Below are 21,249 nucleotides of genomic sequence, written 5' to 3' on the forward strand. Positions count from 1 at the left end.
AGCAGTGTTGCTCAGGGGAACATTTTCTCCGCAGCGACCCTATCCAGGTTGATGTTTTAATGTTTTGTTTCACCAAAGCGCCAACTTCTAAGGCCAAGAAAACTGAACTTCTTTCTGTGAAGATGATAAAAGCCAGGCCCGGGGGCCTAGAGCTTACCCCCCACGTCGGGTGACAGAAACCTCACTCAACAGTCGAGGCGCGGTCTGGGAGGCAGGTGCTAATTGTCCCTTTAGACCCGAAGATTAGAAAAGACAAAACCCGCTCCCGCCCGGACCCTGGAGGCGGCGCTGAGTACTTCCGCCTTAGGAAAAAAAAAATGTCATCACGGCCGAGCTTCCGGCTCCACTCGGGAGACCTTTTATCCTAGTTGGCCTCCGTCCGCGCACCCCACCCGGCCGCTCCCTCGGGCTTCTCCACACCCCGAGGCGCGGTTTGCACGTCGCGAGGGTGTGACCGTGACGCCCGTGACGTCACCTCAGCGAACAGGGTTCCTGAAAGGTTTTGGCGCTCAGGATGAACGGCGAGTCAAGCTCCCGGAGGCGGGACTAATGTGTGACTGATGTCCACAAGCTCCAGTTGCGGTTCTCATGCTTTCTCAAACCAACCAATGAATGCAAAGCAGAGAGGGCAACGCCTCTCCCTCAGCCGCTAGAGGAAGCTCCGCACTCAGTGGCCACCATGCTTGGTGTGGCTCTTCGTCCTGAGGCAGTTTGCCTCTTTTGGCTTTCAGACGCCCTTAGTGAACTCCTCCACGAGCATTTTCTTCCCTCTAACTATCGGCTTTCACTCTCTCCGGCTCCCTTCTCGCTGGCCTCATGTCCAGCCACACTCAAGATGGCGGCCGGAGGCGGCGGGCCGCGGCCAGGCTTCCCTGGCGTGGTGACGTCAGCGCGCTGCGTGTCGGCAGGTGGAGGGAGAAGGGAAAGTTTGGCCCGTGCTTGGGGTTCGGGTGGAGGGCGGGACGGAGGGGCAGGGCCGGGTAGAAGCTTGTTTCGCGGTGTCGCGGAGGCTGAGGCCGGCTCGTGGGCTGGGCCGGGGACTGCGGGACGCGGAGCCGCAGGAGGCGAGGTCGGCCGCAGCCGCGCGTCCCCGCCTCGGGGCTGCGCTTGACCCGCGCGCCCCGGCGTTGTGCGCCCTAAGGCTGGGCCAAGCGGCGGGTTGGGGGCGGCGGCTGGGCGTGGGGAGGCGCGCGGCGAGGTGACAGGAGAGCCCCGAGCGCGAGGAGCACGGAGCCAGACGCTGCAGCCGTCATGTCCGAGGACTCGAGCGCCCTGCCCTGGTCCATCAACAGGGACGACTACGAGCTGCAGGAGGTGATCGGTGAGAGCCGAGGGGCGACGCGCGGGGGTTCTGGGCCCGACCCTTGCTGGGCTATGGTGCGAGGCGTGCGCCTAGGGTGGGGCTCCCTCCGGAGGGAGAAGCGTACCTGAGACAGATGCGTCCTGTGCAGAAGAGCCATGTGGATGGGCGGCAGGCCTGGTCCGGGCGGCACTGGGTTCGTGGGCAGAGCCGCGTGGCTCTGGGATTGTGGGCTATGTGCACTTGAGTCCATCCCTGCATCCACTCGACGGTGCATTATTTCGCAGGGGTGAGGCTGAGGGAAGCTGCAGGTACCTGGTGCTGAGCAGGTTAGACCCGCCCCTGGCTCCTTGCAACTGACTTCTCTGGTCGAGGAGACAGATGTCAACTACATAGAAAGAATGGAAAAGGCGGTAACGGGTCCCGGTTGATGGCCGGAAGGAAACTAGCAAGATGTTATAATAAGGAATGATTTAGACAAGTTATGTGATTTCAAGGAAAAGTTGAGCCCTGAAGTGAGTCGGAGCAAGATCGCCTTTCCTCCTTCATTCAGAAATAAAGTATGTAGACTCTAAGGAGAGAGAAAGTGCTTGCTAAGTTTAGAGACCAGGAAGAGGGCACACATTGATCTCAGGGATCTTTAAAGCTGTGGTAAAGATTTGGAGTTTTCAAGTCGTCATTGGAGGGCTTCAACTAGGGATCGTGGCTCGCTCCATAAATCTGGTTACTATGTGTGAAGTGGCCCTGAATACAGGCTGAGAATACCAGTTGGTGGACACCAAACTTGGATTGTCACTCCCAGAGGTGCATAGTGCTTGAGGAGGTTTAGGAGCTAGGGATGAGGGAGAATTTGTAACATAGCCTTAATGCAGTGGCCATAGAAATCAAAGGAGATGGGTTTAGTAACATAAAGGCTTGATCAGCTGACCTGAGTATTGGAAGGAGTCTGTCTACCCTGATAGCATCCCGCCTTTAAATTAGTTTTACAATAAAGACCAGCCGAAAATCCCAGAGCTTCCTTAAAGGTGCCAGTGTTTATTTCACTGTTTGTGTTAAGAAGAACAAAAACAAAAAGCCACCAAATTTCTTTGTAGGTCTCTGTGTGTGTATGTGTGTGTGTGTGTGTTTGTGTGTGCCCTGTGTAGGTTTATGTGCTTGTGTAAAGGCTAGCTTTTCACGGTCTTATTGATCAGTCTCATCAGTTGATACGTAACTCACCATTTGGTGAGGCTGACTGGTTAGTGAGACTCCAGAGTTCTCCTGTCTCTGCCTCAAAGCACTTGGATTTCAGGGTCTTTACAGGATCCCTGGGCCTCGCACTGGGGATCCAAACTGAGGTTGTTAATGCTTGCTCCGCGAACACTTTGCCCTGAGCTCTCTCCCCAGCCCCCCAATATTTTTAAATATTGATTTAAAATAAACCTGGGCAGGTCTCAGGTTGCTCAGCTTGGCATCGGATTTGCTGTGTGCCATATCTCTACGTTTCAGCTTTATACTTTATCTGCCAAGCCTGATGGCCTGACTCCACTCCTGCGACCCTAGCGGAGGAAAGAGAAGCTTATAGTCTGCTCCCCACCCCCACATGTAATAAAACAAAAGATGCCTCATCTTTAAGGTACTTCATCGGTCTGTTCTTGCTTCATGTTGGGTCTTTGACATGTACTGGTTGAGCTAGTTAACCAAACATCGCTGTTTTGATAAAGACTCTTGATTGGTTGTTTCTTGGGACCTTACTTTCATAATGAAGGAAAGGTTTAAATGGGAGATTCCAGAATGATGTCAGAAAAATAAAGGGGATTCTGTTATTCTGGAAGAGTAACCTTGTTCTTTCCTTCTGGTGGGATGTGCATCCCTCCTAGTTGTCTACGGCCTGACTGGGGTCAAAGGACTGCTTTAGTTATCCTTGACGTTTTGTTCTTCAGCTACAAACTCTGAGAGCTACAAGGGCTGTGGAATGTAGTGACACTAATTTTGCCCAATGATAGCTATAGCACAGGATGTCCGAGTGGGCAGTGCAGAGGGAGTCAGTCTGGTAGCTCTTACCCCAGTCAAAGAGTGGTCCACGGTTCATCACAGATTGAGAATGCCAGTGTGATTATGGTCATCTTTTACAAAACAACCTGCCAGCTGGACAGATGGCTTAGAAGTTAAGAGCATTTACTACTCTTTAAGAGGACCTGAGTTTGGTTCCTAGCACCAATACCAGCCGACTCACAGCTGCCTGTAATAGAAGCTCCAGGAGATTTGATGACTGCTTCTGGCCTCAGGCACCTGTACATACATGACATTTGAATATAGATATGCACATATGCAGGTGAATGAAAAATAAAAATAAATCTTTTACCATGAATTTCATTTGTAACACGATTTTTTTTTCTTGTAGTATGTTTACTGTGTAACCATCACGTCATCCCAGTGAGATTCTTTTGTGCTTCCTGCTCCCAGCCCCAGGCAACCACACATTTATTTTTGCCTTTTGGTTGTCTTTTCTGGACATTTTATTTAAATAGGATCCTATAACGATGTGACCTTTGGTGTTTGGCTTCTGTCACGTAGCACACTATTTTTATAAGTTTGTGAATGTATAATTTATACCCCATAAAATAACCTGATTAAAGTGTACAGTTCAGTAATATTTTAGTAAATTTACAGAGTTGTTCACTCATCACCACAATCCAGTTTTAGAACATTTCTCTCATTCCAAAACGATGCCTCAGGTCCATTCACAGTAGTAACTCCCTGTCCCACCCCAGCCCCAGGCAGCTAAAACTTTACTTTCTGCCTGTGTAGATTTTCCCTCTGGACACTTCATATTGGAGTAATCTTATAACTAGTGCTCCTTGGTATTTGTTATCTCTTAGGTTGCATACTTGCTGAGGTCCAACCATGTCCCATAGCTTGTAGTAACAGTTATTCCTAGTTCCTTTGAATTGGACAACAGTCGATGGGAATTGGATTGTTTCTGTTCCTTGTCTGTTTGGAATAAACCTGTTTGTATTTATATAAAGTCTTACTGGACAGTGTTTTATTTTCCTTGTAGAAACTCAGGAGTTGCAAGGTCACAATAGTAAGTTCAACTTCTCTCTGTAAGCTACCAACTCCTTCTTTCTCTCATAGTGCTTGCACCACTTTACGCTCTACCGCTTAGTGTGAGAATCCCATTTCTCTACAACTTAGCAGCCTGCATTTTCTCTTTTTGTATGTGTGAATGTGTCGTATGTTTAGGGGAGCACTAGGGCCTCACACGCTAAATGTGTGCTTTGCTGCTGAAGTCCATGGCTAGCCTTGTCTCCCAGGTTATCGCTGTTGTAGTGAGTGTGAATTGGTATCTTGCTCCATTACTAATAATGATGAAGAGCGTTTCATGTGCTTGCTTGTTAGACTTTCACACACTCACATTTTTCAGTTTTTAAAATCTATTTATTTTTATTTTATTTATATGAGTATACTGTTAACTCTCATCAGACACACCAGAAGAGGGCATTGGATCCCATTATAGATGGTTGTGAGCTAAGCCGCCATGTGGTTGTTGGGATTTGAACTTAGGACCTCTGGAAGAACAGTCAGTGAGTGTTCTTAGCCACCAAGCTATCTCTCCAGCCCTTGAATTCTCTTACTTGGATTGCACTTTGGTACTTTTTTGAGGTAAGGCTGGAGCCCAGGAGCCCAGGCTGGTCTCAGTTGGTGGCAGTTTTTTTTTTTCTTCCCTCCATCCCTCCCTTCCTTCCTTCCTCCTTTCCTTCTTACTTCCCTCCCTCCCTCTTTTTCTACCCCCCACCTGCCCAAGACATGTAGCTCTGACTGTCCTGGCTGTCCTGGAACTCTCTATATAGGCCAGGCTGGCTTTGAATTCAGAGATCTTGCTTCTGCTTCCCAAGTGCTGAGATTAAAGGTATGCTGACATACCTGACTCTAGAAATTTTGATAATTTTTCTTTTATTAATTTATTTTGAGATAGGTTCTAGCTATATAGTTCTGACTGGCCTGGAACTTGCCTAGGTAGATCAGGCTGGCCTGGAACTTGCCTAGGTAGATCAGGCTGGCCTGGAACTTGAGGTGATCCTCCTGCCTCTGCCCCAACCTTTGCCTCGAGAGGGTTGGGATTATAGATAGGCCTGAACTTGGCTAACAATTTTACATTTTAAGGAAGTTTCTTTTTATATTGATTTTGCTTTTGTAGTAGATATACTTAAGACATCTTTACTAACCCAATATCATAGCGATGTTCTGATATTTTCTTTTAAGTATTATAAATGTAGCTGTAATATCTAAGTCTCTGATACATTTCGAGATTTTTTTTTTTTTTTGGGTATGGTGAGAGATATAAAGTAAATTACCTTTTGTACTCAAAGATATTGAGATGTAGAAGATGAGAGAACAACTTTTGGGAGCTCTCTTTCTCTCTCTCTCTCTCATTGGTTCTGGGGGAATCAGGCTCAAATCCTCAGGTACCTTACCCTCTGGGCCCTCTCCTTGGCCCCTTGTTCTCCTTTATGGTAAAACAAGGAACCTGCCCTGGAAACATGGTACACATACAGGTTGGAGTTCAGAAGGCTTCCTTTAAAAGAATTTTTCCATTTTAAAGATGTTTTGGCAAGCTTTAAAGTTTCATGTGATTAATGTAAAAGGTGTTAATATTCTCACAGTTAATCATTTTAGTAACTTTGAGCTTGTTTCTAGTCTAGTTTTGCATGAGAAAATTTCAGTATATTATGGCTGGAGAGATGGTTCAGTAATTTAGAGCACTTGCTGTTATTCCAGAGGCCCCAGGTTCAATTCTCAGAACCCATGATTGGTAGTTCACAGCTGCCTGCAACTTCAGCTACAGGGGATTTGACACCTTATTCTGGCCTCTGTGAGTGTATGTGCACACACATAAAAATAGAATGTTTAAAAAAAGAATTTCAGCATGGTTATACACACTGTATTTGATATGTGTGGAAGCAGTTTTAAAAATAAGGAATTTTGGATTAGACTGACTAACCTTGTCTTTACCACTTAATAGATCTGTGATTGTGGGCACATTTTGTACAGTTGGTTTTATATTGGCATTCTGATGCCAGTAGTTCCTGTCATGGGGTCTGTTGTTTGGATTGAGAGCAGTTGTTTTTGCATACTGTTCAGCGTCTGTTAGATGCTTCCTAAAGTAAGTAGTTGTTATTGTCTATTTCCTTTGTCTTCCTTCTTTTTTTCCTTTCCTTTCCTTTCCTTTCCTCTTTTCTTCCTTCCTTATTTTCTTCTTTCCTTTCCCTTTCTTTCTTTCTTTCTTTTTTCTTCCTTTCCTTTCCTTTCCTTTCCTTTCCCTCTCCCTTTCCCTCTCCCTTTCACTCTCCCTTTCACTCTCTCTCTCTCCCTCTCCCTCTCCCTCTCCTTCTCCCTTCCTTTCTTTTGACAGGGTCTCAAAATAGCCCTGGTTGACCTGGTACTCACTATGTAGACCAGACTAGCCTCAAACCCACAGAGAACCATCTTCCTCTCTCTCCCTTGAGCTGTTTTAAAAGGCTTGCACCGCCATGCCTGACCCCTTTTGTCTTATATTTCTCAGATTCTGATATTGTTTTTTTTTTAATTTTTTAATTTTAAATTAATTTTAAAAAATTTTAGAGGAAATACATTTTTATTACAATGTATTTTTATACAATGCATTTTTATTAGTTTCCCCACCCCAACACATCCCATCCTCCCCATGCCCCACCCACCCAAATCCACAACTATTAATTCATTTTTACATTAGAATAAAAACAGTTACCTAAAATGACGAGGAAAAAGAGAAGCAGAAAAAGGGGGGAAAAGAAGCAAAGCTTTCAGGAGCCTGATACAGTGGTCTCCTGAGATGCACTGCCAGAGAGGGACAAATACAGAGGGGATGCTCTCAGCCGATCATTGGACTGAGCATGGGGACCACAGTAGAGGACTTAGTGAAAGGCTTAAGGAGCTTAAGTTTGCAACCCCATAGGAAGAACAACAATATCAACCAACCAGAACCCCCAGGGTTAACAGGGACTAAAACAACAACCAAAGCATACACATGGAGAAACACAAGCTATAGTCAGATTCTGATATTGTTATGAACCATGAAATTCTATGTGATTTCAGCTCTTTAAAAAAATTATTTGTATGTGGGAGGGGGCTTGATGGTCTGTGCACATCTATGTATGTAGTTGTGTGCATGCCTTGTGTGGAGGACAGAGGTGGACATTGGTATCTCCTACGGTGTTGGGAACCAGAGAGCTTGGCTCAACGCCCTCAGCTGAGCTGTTTGCACAGGTTTCTTGAGAGCAAAACATCCCGTGGCTTAGCTTGATTCCTACCTTCCTGCCTGGTGTGGTACGGACTTCCCAGGTGCCTGATCTATGACTGTAATTGATTTCTCCTGTTTCTTCCCTGGCCTCTTAGTATATATATTGCTGGTCTCTCAGTAAGGGGGGGGGGGCATTCTCCTTGCAGAATGACCTGGCTCTGTGTGTTTTTTTAATCCCCCTGGGAATAAACTGCTTGAAGATCTTCCTGCGTTGCGTCATTCCTAGCTGGCGAGGGTGGTCGCGACACTACGGCTCCCCACTTTGTCTTGTCTCTGCACCTCTACCCTCCACCCTGTGCTGGGGTTCCACACATGCCCCAACTTTTGCGCAGGGGTTGTGTCTGAATTCAGGCTGAATGTTTGCATATTAGCCACTTTCCCCACTGAGCCATTTCTCCAGTCCCATGATTGGAATTGGAATCCTGAAATAAGCATTTTCAGTTTGCTCTTCAGCTTGCTGCTACATCTCTGCATCCCCTCTCCCCTATTTCAGGTTTCATTCAAGTTTTGGTGGATTAGGTGTTTATGCCAGTCAGGGTAATAGACCCATATAAGGCTCTGCAAGGTATAGTGCCATGCCTAGGAAGGACTGTGCCATGCGGCTTTGACTGTCATGTCTTAGTCATAACTGGTTGCTTCAGGTTAGGTTTAAAACTGGAAAACTTTACACTGCTTCTAAGATTTGATTTTGGTTAATACAATTCACCCAACTCTGACAAAGGCAACTCTCTAGCTTTATTCTTTACTTCTTCCTCACCATATTTATGAGTTTTTTGCTAGCTACATATTTGAATCTTTAAAATTGTGTTTTCCAAATGCAGATTCTGGAGTGTCCCTTCAGACTTGTGAAAAATTTGATGTTTTGTCTATAGTGATATGTGTTCTGCTTAGTTGGGCGTTAGTTGATGTTTTGTCTATAGTGATATGTGTTCTGCTTAGTTGGGCGGGAGAGCCATCGTTCGATCTTCAACTTGTGAGAGTTCTACCAGACACTGCATTCATGTGCATGTAACAGAACAAATAGCCGGGGTTTAGTACCAGACTTCCCCTCCCTACATACGAAGCTTGAGGTCTGGACCTCATGTCTGAGGCTCTTGAATTCTCACATCGTCACAACCTAGCCTGTGACTCTCCCTTTCATAATTATGTCGTATTCCATTTTATCTCAGCTTCCCACTTACATCTAGTCCAGAAGAGTGTAGCAGAAGGACGAAGCCTTGACAGATGAGTTAGCACTTGCAAAGAGCCTTTGTCCTGGGTGACATCTTTATTGACTTGAACTGTGTAAATTGGTCATTGCAAAGGGAACTGGGGAATGAAGCTTTTTAACTGGGAAGGACATTATTACTTCAATAAAATAAAAGAAAGTTGCAAATAAAGCTAGTGTGTTTTGTCAAAACAAGGTGAATCGTGGCTGTAAAGAAGGCTCAGCGATTAAGAGCACCAATTGCTCTTTCAGAGGTTCTGAGTTCGATTCCCAGCAATCACACAGTGGCTCACAACCATCTGTAATAGGATCCAGTACTCTCTTCTGATATGTCTTAAGAAAGCTACAGTATACTACTCATATACATAATATAAATGGTTCTTTAAAAAAAGAAAAAGAGGTAACCTACTAGTTAAGGGCATAGTATTGGAATGCCATGTGGTTTCAGTCTCTGAAATCCTGCTTTGCCTTGCATGAACTGGTTGACCTACATCTTGAAAATATGTACTGTTCTGTGTATGTGTTCTCTGTGTGTATAGGTCTGTGCACCGTGCGTGCCTGGTGACTGAGGATGCCATAAGAGTGTGTCATCCTTTGGAGCTGGAGTTATGGATGGTTGCCCAGGTCTCTAGCCCAGGACCTAAGGCCTAACTTGGCTTTGCACTGCTTTGTTTGCGTTATTTTGTGGGGCCAACAATAGCTGAGTAATGAGATTATTGTAATGATTAGATGGGAAACAGAACGTATTTAAGAGATGCTCAACGTAGCAAGAGCTCAGTTACCATCAGCGTGCATGGCGATGACACTGAACCAAGATTAGAGACCGGGCGCTTCTGTGCTCTCCTAACCAAGCAGTTTCTTTCCCTGAAGAATAGTTTGTCCAAGTCTTCACTTGATCTTAGCCAAAAGGCCGAGAAGCGATTGTCCAAGTCTTTATTGTAGTATACCTGTTATATACCAGGCACTGGAGGGAAGGCAAACACAGAAACCCTTCCTCTCCTGAAGTTAATGGCCCTGCTATGATAAAGAAGGAAAGGGTTGTAGGTTGCTATCAATAGTGAGAGTGCCTATGTAAATAGGTCAGGGAAGCCTCAGCTGGGGAAGTCTCATCTAGAAGGTGACATCTGAGGAAAGACCTGAAGGGCATGAAGCAGTGATTCCGGTGTGTTTGTTGTAGAAAGTTTGTCCCAGCAGGAACTGAGCAGGACTCTGAGAGCTTGCCAGTGTGATAGAAGAGGTAGGGGTGGCAAGAGCAGAGCGAGGTGGACTTAGGTAACACAGGTGAAGAGAGTCTAAAGATGGTGTGGTAGAGATGCAATGCCTTGGCCATGGGAGTCTGGGTCACTGCAGGAGCTTATCCTCGTGTATTTGTGTGCACATGTATATGGCTTGCACGTAGGCATGGAGGCCAGCTTGAGAGTGGCCTGCATAGGCTCATATAGGTGAATACTTGGCCCCCAGTTGGTAGAACTGTTTGGGAAGGATTAGGCGTGGCCTTGCTGGAGGAGGAGTGTCACTGCGATGTGTTTAGAGGTTTTAAAAGACTCCTGAGATTCCCAGTTTGCTTTCTGCCTCTTGGCTGGGGATCAGGATGTTTTTATTTTGCGCGCGCGCGCGCGCGCACACACACACACACACACACACACACACACACACACACGCGCATATTGACCTTGAGTTCAGGATTCATTTGCTTCTAAAAGACTATAATTAGAGGTATAGTTTATCCACTCAGTTACAGTGGGAAAGGTCTTAATTAATATTAAAAAAAGTCAGCGCTGAGCATGTTGGCTCCTGCCTGTAATCATAGAGTAGTGGATAGCTAGAGGCAGGAGTTGTTCACGGTCATCCTCTGTTACAGAGAGTTCAAAGCCAGCCTAGGCTGTAAGATACAGTCAAAACAGCGATATTTCTAAACTTTAATTTTAGTTTATTATTTATTTAACTTTATTTAGAATTAAGATTTCTAAACATCTTAATGAGATTTCTAAACTTTATTGTAATTATGTGTAAAAAAAAATCCCAACATTTGTTGGGTTTAATATTCTTCCCCAGTTGCAGGCATCCTCTGGGAGGACGGAAGGTGTTCCCTGTGAGGAAGAACAGCTCTAGGCCTCAGCTCCAGCATGGGTTTTGCTTATGTACACTTGCAGTTCATTAATCTAGTTCATGCTAGCATTTTAGGCCCCTCCTCTTCCCCTCCCAGACAGGGTTCTCTGTAGCAGCCCTGGCTGTCCTGAAACTCACTTTGTAGACTAGGTTGGCCTCGAACTCACAGAGAACCACCTGCCTTTGGCCCAACTAGTGCTGGGATTAAAAGTGTGGGTCGCCACTCCCAGCTTGAGGATTTGCTTATAGTTAGTCAGTTTAGATTATCCAAAAATAGATTTGAGAATACTGTAGAATAGCACTAGAGAATACTTTGGAAATTAACTTGATCAATATAGATGTGAGATTGTTTTAAACAGAGGCTCTGTGTAGGAGAATCATTATATCTTCTGTGATTTGAAAATTGTTTTCCCCACAATCAGCCTCCTTCAATTACTTGTTTCCAAGAGTCACACAGTGGCAGACAGCAAGGGAGGGTTAAGTTTTCTGTATTTTTTTTAAGATTTTATTTATATTATGTATGTGAATACACTGTAGCTGTTTTCAGACACACCAGAAGAGGACATCGGATCCCATTACAGATGGTTATGAGCCACCATGTGGTTGCTGGGATTTGAACTCAAGATCTCTGGAAGAGCAGCAGTCAGTGCTCTTAACCTCTGAGCTATTCCTCTAGCCCTCTGTATGGGTTTGTACATAGAAGGGAGTCTAACTTTGTCTAACCCTGTTGTACTCAAGGGCCTAGTAAAAGAAGTTCAGCCTTTTAAAAAGCAAATTGCAGAGCACTTCAGGGTACTGGGATAGTATTATTTTGTGTTTTATTAGACAGATGGGCAGATAAAGATAGCCATAAGAGAAGGCAACACAAAATGCACCTGATAATCATTTCTCATAAGGCAAACACAAAATCTATAATTTCTGCTAAGGAAGGTATGGGAATCAGATGTGTCCTGTTGGCTTCAGATAGTTGAAGATAGCTGCTGAGTCTTCTGAATTGTAAAGTAAATCTTGTTTGTCAGGATGGGACATCACATGGAAACTAACATTTTAAGGAGATTGGCAGACTCCTTAAAGTGGCAATGCCATTTTGTAATCCTATTAACAATGCAGGACGGTTCATATATATGTATGTATGTATGTATGTGTATATATATATGTGTGTGTGTGTATAATATTTTTTAACAAAATTATTTTGAGGTAGTGTCATTCAGTGTATCCTAGGCTGACCTTGAACTCATGATTTTTGTCTCAGCATTTGTAGCAACTACTCTCAGCTATTAGTCTGTCTGTGCTAGGTATTGAACCTAGGGCCATATTTTTGCCAGACAAGTGTTCTACTAAGCTGTATCTTGAAATTGTCATCTTCCCAAACCAGAGCTTTTACTTGCAAGGCAAATGCTTTATCCACTAGCGATTTAATCCTCAGCCTCTTTTTTTTTTGTCTTCCCCCGTTTTGATTTCCTTATCTTTTTTTAAAAATTTTTTAAAAAAGATTTATTTATTATTATATGTAAGTACACTGTAGCTGTCTTCAGGTGCACCAGAAGAGGGCGTCAGATCTCATTACAGATGGTTGTGAGCTACCATGAGGTTGCTGGGATTTGAACTCAGAACCTTCAGAAGAGCAGTCAGTGAGCCATCTCTCCTGCCCTGATTTCCCTATCTTAATAGGTTCTGAATCTTGTAGATTTTTTTTCATCCTGATCCTGTACCTTATCCCTTTAGGGCCTCATGATATTCCATACACACACTGTCACTGAGCTGTGAACTGTAGTCCTAGTCCTTCTGTATTTTTGGGAAGGATTTTCTTGGTTATTTTTGAGACTGGGTCTCACTTACCTCAAATTGGCTTTGAACTCTAGGGAATCCTCCTACCTGTGCCTCCAAAGTAGGATTTACAAGTGTGAACTAATTGAGAATATCCTCAGAAGTAATGCTGTACATCATGTGTCACATTCTATTCTTTAAGTGTGTGAGTGGATCATGAAGGATAAAAGTGATAGAAGTTACAATCTGACAGGAAAGAAACTAGTCTGAGCCCAGATTATTATTATTATTATTATTTTTTTGGTTAGGATGATCTTTTTAAAGATAATCTTTCTCTTAAAAAAGGTAGTCTTTATCTTTGTCATGTTGTTTCTCTCTCTCTCTCTCTCTCTCTCTGCTTGAGACACGGTCTCAATCATGTAGCTCTGTCTGGCTTCCAACTAGTTGTGTAGATCAGGCTGGTCTTGAACTTACAGAGACCCATCTGCCTCTGGCTCTGAATTCTGGGACTAAAGACTGTGCTACCATGTCCATCTGTCATGTTCTAAAATTTGTGAGTTGACTTGTAATTCAAGAACAATTAACAAAATTATCAAATTTCTTTTTCTATCATATTTTTCAAACCAAGAAATCTACAATTATTTCATTTCAAAAATAGAAATACTTTTTTTTTAATGAATAAAAACATACATCATGTAAGTTAACAAAAAATGCCACTTCCTCATTAAAACTTATAAACAACAGCACTTGGGAGGCAGAGACAAGAGGATCTGAGTTCTAGGTCAGCCTGGTCTATATACGGTGAGTTCTAGGTTAGCCTGGTCTATACATGGTGAGTTCTAGGACAGCCAGGACAACACAGAGAAATCAAACCCTGTCTTGAAAAACCAAAAGACCCCCCAAACTCCTAAAACCTATAGACAGAAAATTATCATCATTACTGTTTATTTGTTTGATTTTTTGAGTCGGGGTTTCTCTGTGTAGCCCTGATTATCCTGGGACTAGCTCTGTAGACCAGGCTGTTACAGAACTCACACAGATCTGCTTGCCTCTGGCTTCCAAGTGCTGGGATCAGAGAGACCAAAGGCAGGTACCACTATGTCCAACATGATGTTTTTTAGTTGTTGTTGTTGTTGTTATTATTATTATTATTTTTGTGAGGCTGGCTCTCACTATGTAGCGTTAGCTAACTTGGAGCTCCTTATGTAGACCAGGCTGGCCTGGAAGCCAGAGATGCCCCTGCTCCTGCTCCTGCTTCCCGAGTGCTAGGGTTAGAGGTGTGGGTCCCCTCACAGGGCTCTGGTTTAGCTGCTCTCAGTGGTTGCTCTCATTCACCTGTAGAAGATGTTAACTGGGTGTCCTTTTATTTAGCATTTTGCTCCATGTTTTTTCCTGGCATTTAGGGTTTGTTTTGTTGTTGAGATGGGGTTTTGCGTTGTAACCTTGGCTGACCTTGAACTCCTTGATCCTGGCTGGCTCAGAACTCATGATCCTGCTCTCTCACCCCGATGAACACTTGGGATTGTAGACCCGTTGTGATGTGATCCACTGAGATAGTTACCCACAACCATGGGGATTAAACCACTCGAGATTTTAGTTCGCTAATGGTCAGACCAAGGGTGCTTTTGTGCCTCCGAATAGTCTTTTGGTGACCAAGCTTGCGATCAGCATTTTAAGAGGCAAAAACCACAAAGAACATAACTTAAATTGAAGTTAATTTAGGGTAAAAGTAACTTTGAAGTGTTTATTCCTCTCAGAGCATGATTAATTACTTCAGCTATAACATAATTTTTTTATTTATGACTTTTTTAGTTACTTTACTTAATTATTTTGGTTAATATATCTGGAACATGGTCAAGGACATGGCATTCTCAAATGTATTCTAAGACAGATGTAGCTTCTGGGGAAGGTTATGGAGGGCTGAGAACTGGTCTCAGCAAACACACAGTGTAGTGAGAACAGGATGGCGTTAGTATAATCATTTAGGTGCCACTGTACTGGCCTCGTCTTAGGTTGTCCTATCCGTCTCTTGGGATGCTGCCGCTGCTTTTGGAGGACTGAAGAGATGGTGCTGTGGTTAAGAGCATTGCCTGTTTTTCTAGAGGACATGCTTTGATTCTTAACACCCATATGACAGTTCACAGCCATCTGTAACTCTAGTCCCAGTGCCCTGCTCTGGCCTCTGAGAGCACCAGGTCCACACATGGTGCACACACATACATGCAGGCAAAACTTCCACATACATAAAATAAATAACAAAATTTAAAAGGTTTCTCTGTGTGTGGTATGTGTGTGCATGTGCGGCACACATGTGGAGGGCAGGGGTCGATGCAGGTGATTTCTTCCGTTGTTCTGCACCTGTATTTTGAGACTCAGTCACTAACTGAACCAGGGCCTTCCTGAGCCAACAAGACTAGATGGCCAGTAGGTTCCACAGATCCTCCTGCCTGTGTTCCCAGAACTAGGACTACAGCATGTACTCCCGGGCTTGGCTTTTACGTGACTTATGGCTTTCTTTTTTCTTTCTTTCTTTTTATTTTTTTGTTTTTTGGATTTTTTTTTTTTTTTTTTTTTTTTAGACAGGGTTTCTCTGTGTAGCCCTGGCTGTCCTGGAACTCACTCTGTAGACCAGGCTGGCCTCGAACTCAGAAATCTGCCTGCCTCTGCTTCCTAGAGCGCTGGGATTACAGGTGTGCACCACCACCGCCTAGCAAGTTATGGGTTTCTGCACTCTGGGTATCATGCTTTTGTAGCAGGTACTTTATGGATGGGCCTGTCTCTCAACAACCCATTTACAGGCAGATTCTGAGTCTTATTAAAGTTGAACTCTTGTCAAAGTAAATGCTTGTTATAAGGGAGTCTAGGCCTAGGTACCTTTCCTCCAGAGTAGTGGAAACATTGTGAGTCTTGTGTCCAGCAGTATACTGAGGACTGTTCTCACCACTATAGCTACTCTGCAATACACAAAGCATTCTCCCTCCCACTCACTTGCCAACAGTTTCTTGAGATTGCTTTATATTTGAGAGGACGATAAGATAATAGAGAAGGAGGAGGAAATCTAATGACACGTTCCCTGTAGTGTTTAATGTGTTCCCTTCTGGGCTCATTATACAAGAGAATGTTTACTGTATGGTCATACTAGTGATTAAAGTATTGGGAATGGAACCTGTGTAATTTCAGTGATGTGTAAAGGTTGGAGAGCTGGTAGGGATAATTTGCCCTTCTGTGTTTTGGTAAAGATTCAAGTACTTTTGAACCTTAATAAGCTCACCCTAGCCCAAATAATACTTGAGATACACATGTGCTTGAACAGTTTAAATGACTAAAATTGTGTAGTAAATAAATCAGTGAATAATAGCAGTCATTAATTGAGCATTTCTCTGCCAGGCACATGGTTGTGAAATGAAAACTTATTCTATCCCTAGTAGTGGAGCTGCAGTGTCAGTTTGAGTCTGTGTAGTGATACTGCTTGAAAATAATGAGTTTTGAGGCAGGCTTTGAAAGAAGGACATTACGTGGATTAATGTGTAGAAAGAAAGATGGAAGGAAGACATATGTGCTTGAAGGTGGTATGGAAATAAATTGCACTCAGGCTATGGAAAATGAGTAAATATGTTCAGTTTCCAAGTACTTAGTGCCGGATCAAGTAGACACTGTAATTGAGAGGCTTGAGGAATGACTTGCAGATGCATCTGTTGTATTTGATGGAAGGAGGATTCCTCCTAGGTAAGATGTAAAAATAATCCATGTCAGTCAGAAAGGCAAGTGTGGGCCAGAGATGGGAGGAGGGAAGGATGCGCTGGTGGGTGAAGAGTGTCATGGAGTTGTAACCCTTGGGACAAGACCATAGATTCAGTCCAGTTACTGCATTCTGGGATCCCTGGGGCCTATCCCAGACCCTTGGCCCTGAGCGTGGGATCTCCTAGGGATCTCACTGGGGACTTCCAAATGGTATGGACTTTGTAACTCCTGGGAAAAGACCATAGACTCAATCCAGTTATAATTAAAAGGTGTATTGATTAGCTGCTAGAAAGATGAATAATCTTTGAGCCAAAATTGATAATGCTATGCAGGAGGGTTATGGGGATGGACTTTTAAAGGTGAAAACCACACAGACCTTCAGTATCTATAAAAGCAAGCAAAAAAATTATTCTGCTCTGCCCTTAAGTGATTAAGGCAACTCAAAATAATCTTTGGCAATCTGCTTAAGCAAGTCACAGAAGCAAAAAAGCAGTCACATGACAAGTAGGTAGTCATGACTGTAAAGTTTTGGGTGGGGCCACTGAGTCAGGGTTACTGGGAAACATCTCCCAGGAACTGGGGTCAGAGACAAATGGCTGGTGGGTACCGAGATGGATGCCTGACATAAAATGGAGCTTCTTTAGCCATGGCAAAGAGAATGTGAATGACGTTAAATTTGTAGTTTAATTCCACAACCTTAAAGGGCTTGGTAAAGCCTTGAACCTTCTTTTTGGGAGTTGGCTGGGAGAAGACGGGGAAACTGAGCCACAGAAGCTTTAAAGGCCATCGGCTCGGCCTCTTCACCGTGGCTCAGCTGCGGTTGTCTTTGAAGCAGTGCTCCATTCTCTTGTCAGAATTGTCGGATTAGGAGGTAAAGGTTGTAGTATTCTAAGAAAATAAGAAAAAGTTACTTTTTTTTTTTTTTTTTTTTTTTTAAGAACCTGGCCATGTAGAGCAGGCCGGTCTCAGAGATTCTTCTGCCTCTGCCTCCTGAGTGCTAGGATTAAAGGTGTGTGCCATTATACCTGGTTAAAAGTTACCGTTTAAAAATGTACACTTGATTAAAAGTTCCTGCATTTAGGGTGTTTTACAGTCACCAAGAGAGAGAATAAACCCAGCATACAATGCAGTCGCTTCCTCTCTCCTCTCAGCTCCTGGCAGCACCGTTTCTTTCTCTCGATTCGCATGTTCTGGACATCTTACATAAAGGAAGGCTGCTGGTCTGGGTTTTCGAAGCAGGACTTCACTAAGTTAGCCTGTTATTTTTTTAGGTTTACCCATGTTTTAGCATGTGGCAGTATTCATTTCTTGACTCATGGCTATATCATTAATAGCTATGTCATTAATAGCTGCATGCGTTTATGTGCATGTGTGTATATGTGTGTATATATGTGTGTGGTGTGCGTGTTCCTGCATATGTGTATGTGTGCGCGTGCGTGCGTGCGTGCGTGCGTGCGTGCTCGTGTTTCAGCCTTTGCTTCCATTGTCTTGTCTAATAGAACTTCTGCCTTCCTCTTTCACTACATGGATCCTTGTAATTGTATTGAGTCATCCAGATAATTCAAAATAATCTTTAATTCCTTCCTTCCTTCCTTCCTTCCTTCCTTCCTTCCTTCCTTCCTTCCTTCCTTCCTTCTTTCTTTGTTTATTTTGGGGACTGAGTCTCCTGTAGTGTGGGCCGAAGTGGAACTGACACTGCCTGGCTAAGCCTCTTATATCCTTTGCTTGTGCTGCTTGAGTGCTGACGTAGTTGTGCACCTTCAGGCTTAGCTTTAGAGCTTTAATTTGGTGATATCCAGCAAGTGTTTTTAATACTGTTTTTATATACATAGATGTTTTCCCTACATGTATGTTTATGTACAGTTGGAGGCCAGAAGAGGGCTTTGAATGCCTTGGAATGGAGTTAGAGGTGATTGTATACTACTGCGTGGGTGCTGGGGACTAGCTAGTGCTCTTGACCACTGAGCCATCTCTCCAGTCCTAAAATGGAGGAGGAGAAGGAGGAGGAGGAGGAGGAAGAGGAGGAGGAAGAGGAGGAGGAGGATATAGGGTAAGATGCCTTTAGGTCTAGAAGGCTAGAACATTCATGTTTTGGGAGTAAGCGGGGACATTATTTTATGTATTACATGGAGTATAGATCCCTTGTTGTTACTCTACTGCTACCTAAGGCTTTTTCCTCAGATTGTTTTCTTTGTTGTTCAGATGAACTATTGATCTTGACTCAAAGTTCACAGATTCTCTCCTTTGTGATTTGTCCATCACTGAGCTCCCAGAAGATGCCTTTTCTCAGTCATTAGCTGTCTCAACTGTATAGTTCCATTTGGTACTTTAACTTTTGGATGAACATTTTTTTTTAAAGATTTATTTATTTATTATATGTAAGAACACTGTAGCTGTCTTCAGAAACCCCAGAAGAGGGTGTCAGATCTCGTTATGGATGGTTGTGAGCCACCACGTGGTTGCTGGGATTTGACTTCAGGACCTTCGGAAGAGCTCTTAACCACTGAGCCATCTCTCTAGCCCATTGATGCATATTTCATTTTCATCTTTTCTTCACATCAAGAGAAAAGATATCTTCCATGTGCTAAACAAACCTCTAGATAAATTAGTAGTGCAACCAGTTTAGCCATTGCTGTAGTCACTTTCAGATGAGTGTCAGACTGAAAACAAGCAAAATGATTTGGGGCTGAGGATGGGTTGTGTTGGTAGACCCTGTGCACAGTATTCACAGGACCCTGTTTTGACCCTGTTTTCAGTCTCTAGCATAATCCCCTCTAGACACATTCTTAAATCGTTACATTTATGTGTGTGCACACGTGTGTGTGTGTGTGTGTGTGTGTGTGTGTGTGTGTGTGTGTGTGATTGTATATGTACAAATCACTGTACCATAGTACCTGTGTGTAGAGGGCAGAGGACAGCTTCCAAGATTCACTTCTGTAGGTACTATGGCTGGAACTCGGGTTTTCAGGCTTGGTAGCAAACATCTTTACCCAGTGAGGCCCCCTGCCCCCACCCTCCATTTTTTCATTGAGAACTTTTTTTTTTTTTGTTTTTGGATTTGGTTTTTGTCGAGACAGGGTTTCTCTGTGTGGTCCTGGCTGTCCTGGAACTCACTCTGTAGACCAGGCTAGCCTCGAACTCAGAAATCCGCCTGCCTCTGCCTCCCAGAGTGCTGGGATTACAGATGTGCGCCACCACCGCCCAGCCGAGAACTTATTTTTTATTACCATTTTTTGAGATAGGATTTCATGTTTCTTTTTTTTTTAAGATTTATTTATTATATATGTAAGAACACTGTAGTTGTCTTCAGACACCCAAATCTCATTACAGATGGTTGTGAGCCACCACGTGGTTGCTGGGATTTGAACTCTCCAACCCATCATGTCTTATTGTGATGAAGCCTAGGCTTATCTCCAGCTTGTCATGTAGCCCAGGGTGATGTTGAATTAGTGCACCTGCCTGTTTCCTGAGAGCCGGGCCATCCTGCATCATGTCATTGATTATATCCGGGACATCTGGGCTATTATGTTGGCAGATTCTTGATCCTATTTGAATCTTGTATTTTGGCAAGCCGTTACCCTATTTCAGCATAGCGTGTAGCTTTCTGTTCTGCTTTTGGAAACTGTAATCCTCATGGTGATTTAGTTTTTAGTGCTTTTGCAGTGTTGCTCAGGACCACTGTGGCCTGTTCCATGTCTGCAGAGCTGCCCTGGCTCTAAGCTCTGCTAAAGGCCACTTAGCTTGGCATTGCCGTAGGTATGCACAGGGCTGAATCTGCCTGCCACTATTGAAGATGTAGATTAGGGACCATTCCATGCTGCTGCCGGATAATTTGGGCCAGGCCTTGTCCTCCATGAGGACTGACTGGGCAATATTTTGACTGCTAGTTCTGTGCTGAGCTGCCCTTTTTACAGACCTGTAGCCAGAGGGCAGCTCTTCTAGTTTGTTGGCTTGCTTGTCTGTGTATGTGTCTGTTCTTTCTTTCTTTCTTGGTAGCTCTGGGGTGCAGGTCTCTGCTGTTCAGTATGGGAGAGAGGCAGAGAAGGCAGTGAGGTCTCCATGGATTTCCCCAGTCCTGTGGTCTCTAGGCCATCTGCCTCCTTTCTATACCTCCCAAAGTTCTTTGGCGGTTGTTTTTCAGTTGTTTTTATGGTATTTATTTGTATCTGGAAAAGAACAAGAAGTATGGGTCTCTATTATCATACTTCAGAACTATTAGAGTTCTTCAGAATCATTAAAATCCTAATGATTTTCCATTTTTTTACACTGTTCTTTATTGGCAATGGATATGAAATAGCTTCTTTCTCTTGTATGTGTGTGCATGAATGTGGGTGCACAGTCCCATGGTGAGTGTGGAGGTCAGAGGACATCTTATTGGAATCAGGTCTCTTTCCACCATGTGGTCCTTGGGTTTGAACTCAGGCTGTCAGACTTGGTGGCAGGTGGAACCTTTTTCTGCTGAACCATCTTGACGTCCCTGAGGTTCTGAAGCCTGTGCTGTGCGTCTTTCTAGGGTGTTCCTCCTCATCCGTTATCCCCTGGGGGCACAGCAGGCTTATTCTTCCTTGTTCAGATGTGTGGGATTTGAACCGCTGTGCTTTATGTGCATATTTATTTACGGATGTGTTTGTTTTCAGGGAGTGGAGCAACTGCCGTGGTCCAAGCAGCCTACTGTGCCCCCAAGAAGGAGAGAGTTGCCATCAAGCGGATCAACTTGGAGAAGTGTCAGACCAGCATGGACGAGCTCCTGGTATGCATAGCTCACGATAGAGGGCTTGTTCTTAGAGATCATGTGAGAAGAAGAGATAACTTGATATGTTCAGT

The 21,249-nt window shown here is 43.9% G+C and overlaps 1 protein-coding gene across 1 annotated transcript in view; it reads left to right on the plus strand.

Annotated features, from left to right (window-relative positions):
- Positions 1–914: 914 nt before the first annotated feature.
- Positions 915–21,249, plus strand: part of Oxsr1 (oxidative stress responsive kinase 1) — an 83,952-nt gene continuing 63,617 nt past the window's right edge. The window contains exons 1-2 of the mRNA XM_052187003.1: positions 915–1,321; positions 21,063–21,175. Coding sequence (XP_052042963.1) covers positions 1,252–1,321; positions 21,063–21,175 — 183 coding nt within the window. The 5' untranslated portion in view covers positions 915–1,251. The remainder of the gene's footprint in view (positions 1,322–21,062; positions 21,176–21,249) is intronic.

Source organism: Apodemus sylvaticus, chromosome 7 (genome assembly GCF_947179515.1).
Source record: "Apodemus sylvaticus chromosome 7, mApoSyl1.1, whole genome shotgun sequence".
Classification (NCBI taxonomy): domain Eukaryota; kingdom Metazoa; phylum Chordata; class Mammalia; order Rodentia; family Muridae; genus Apodemus; species Apodemus sylvaticus.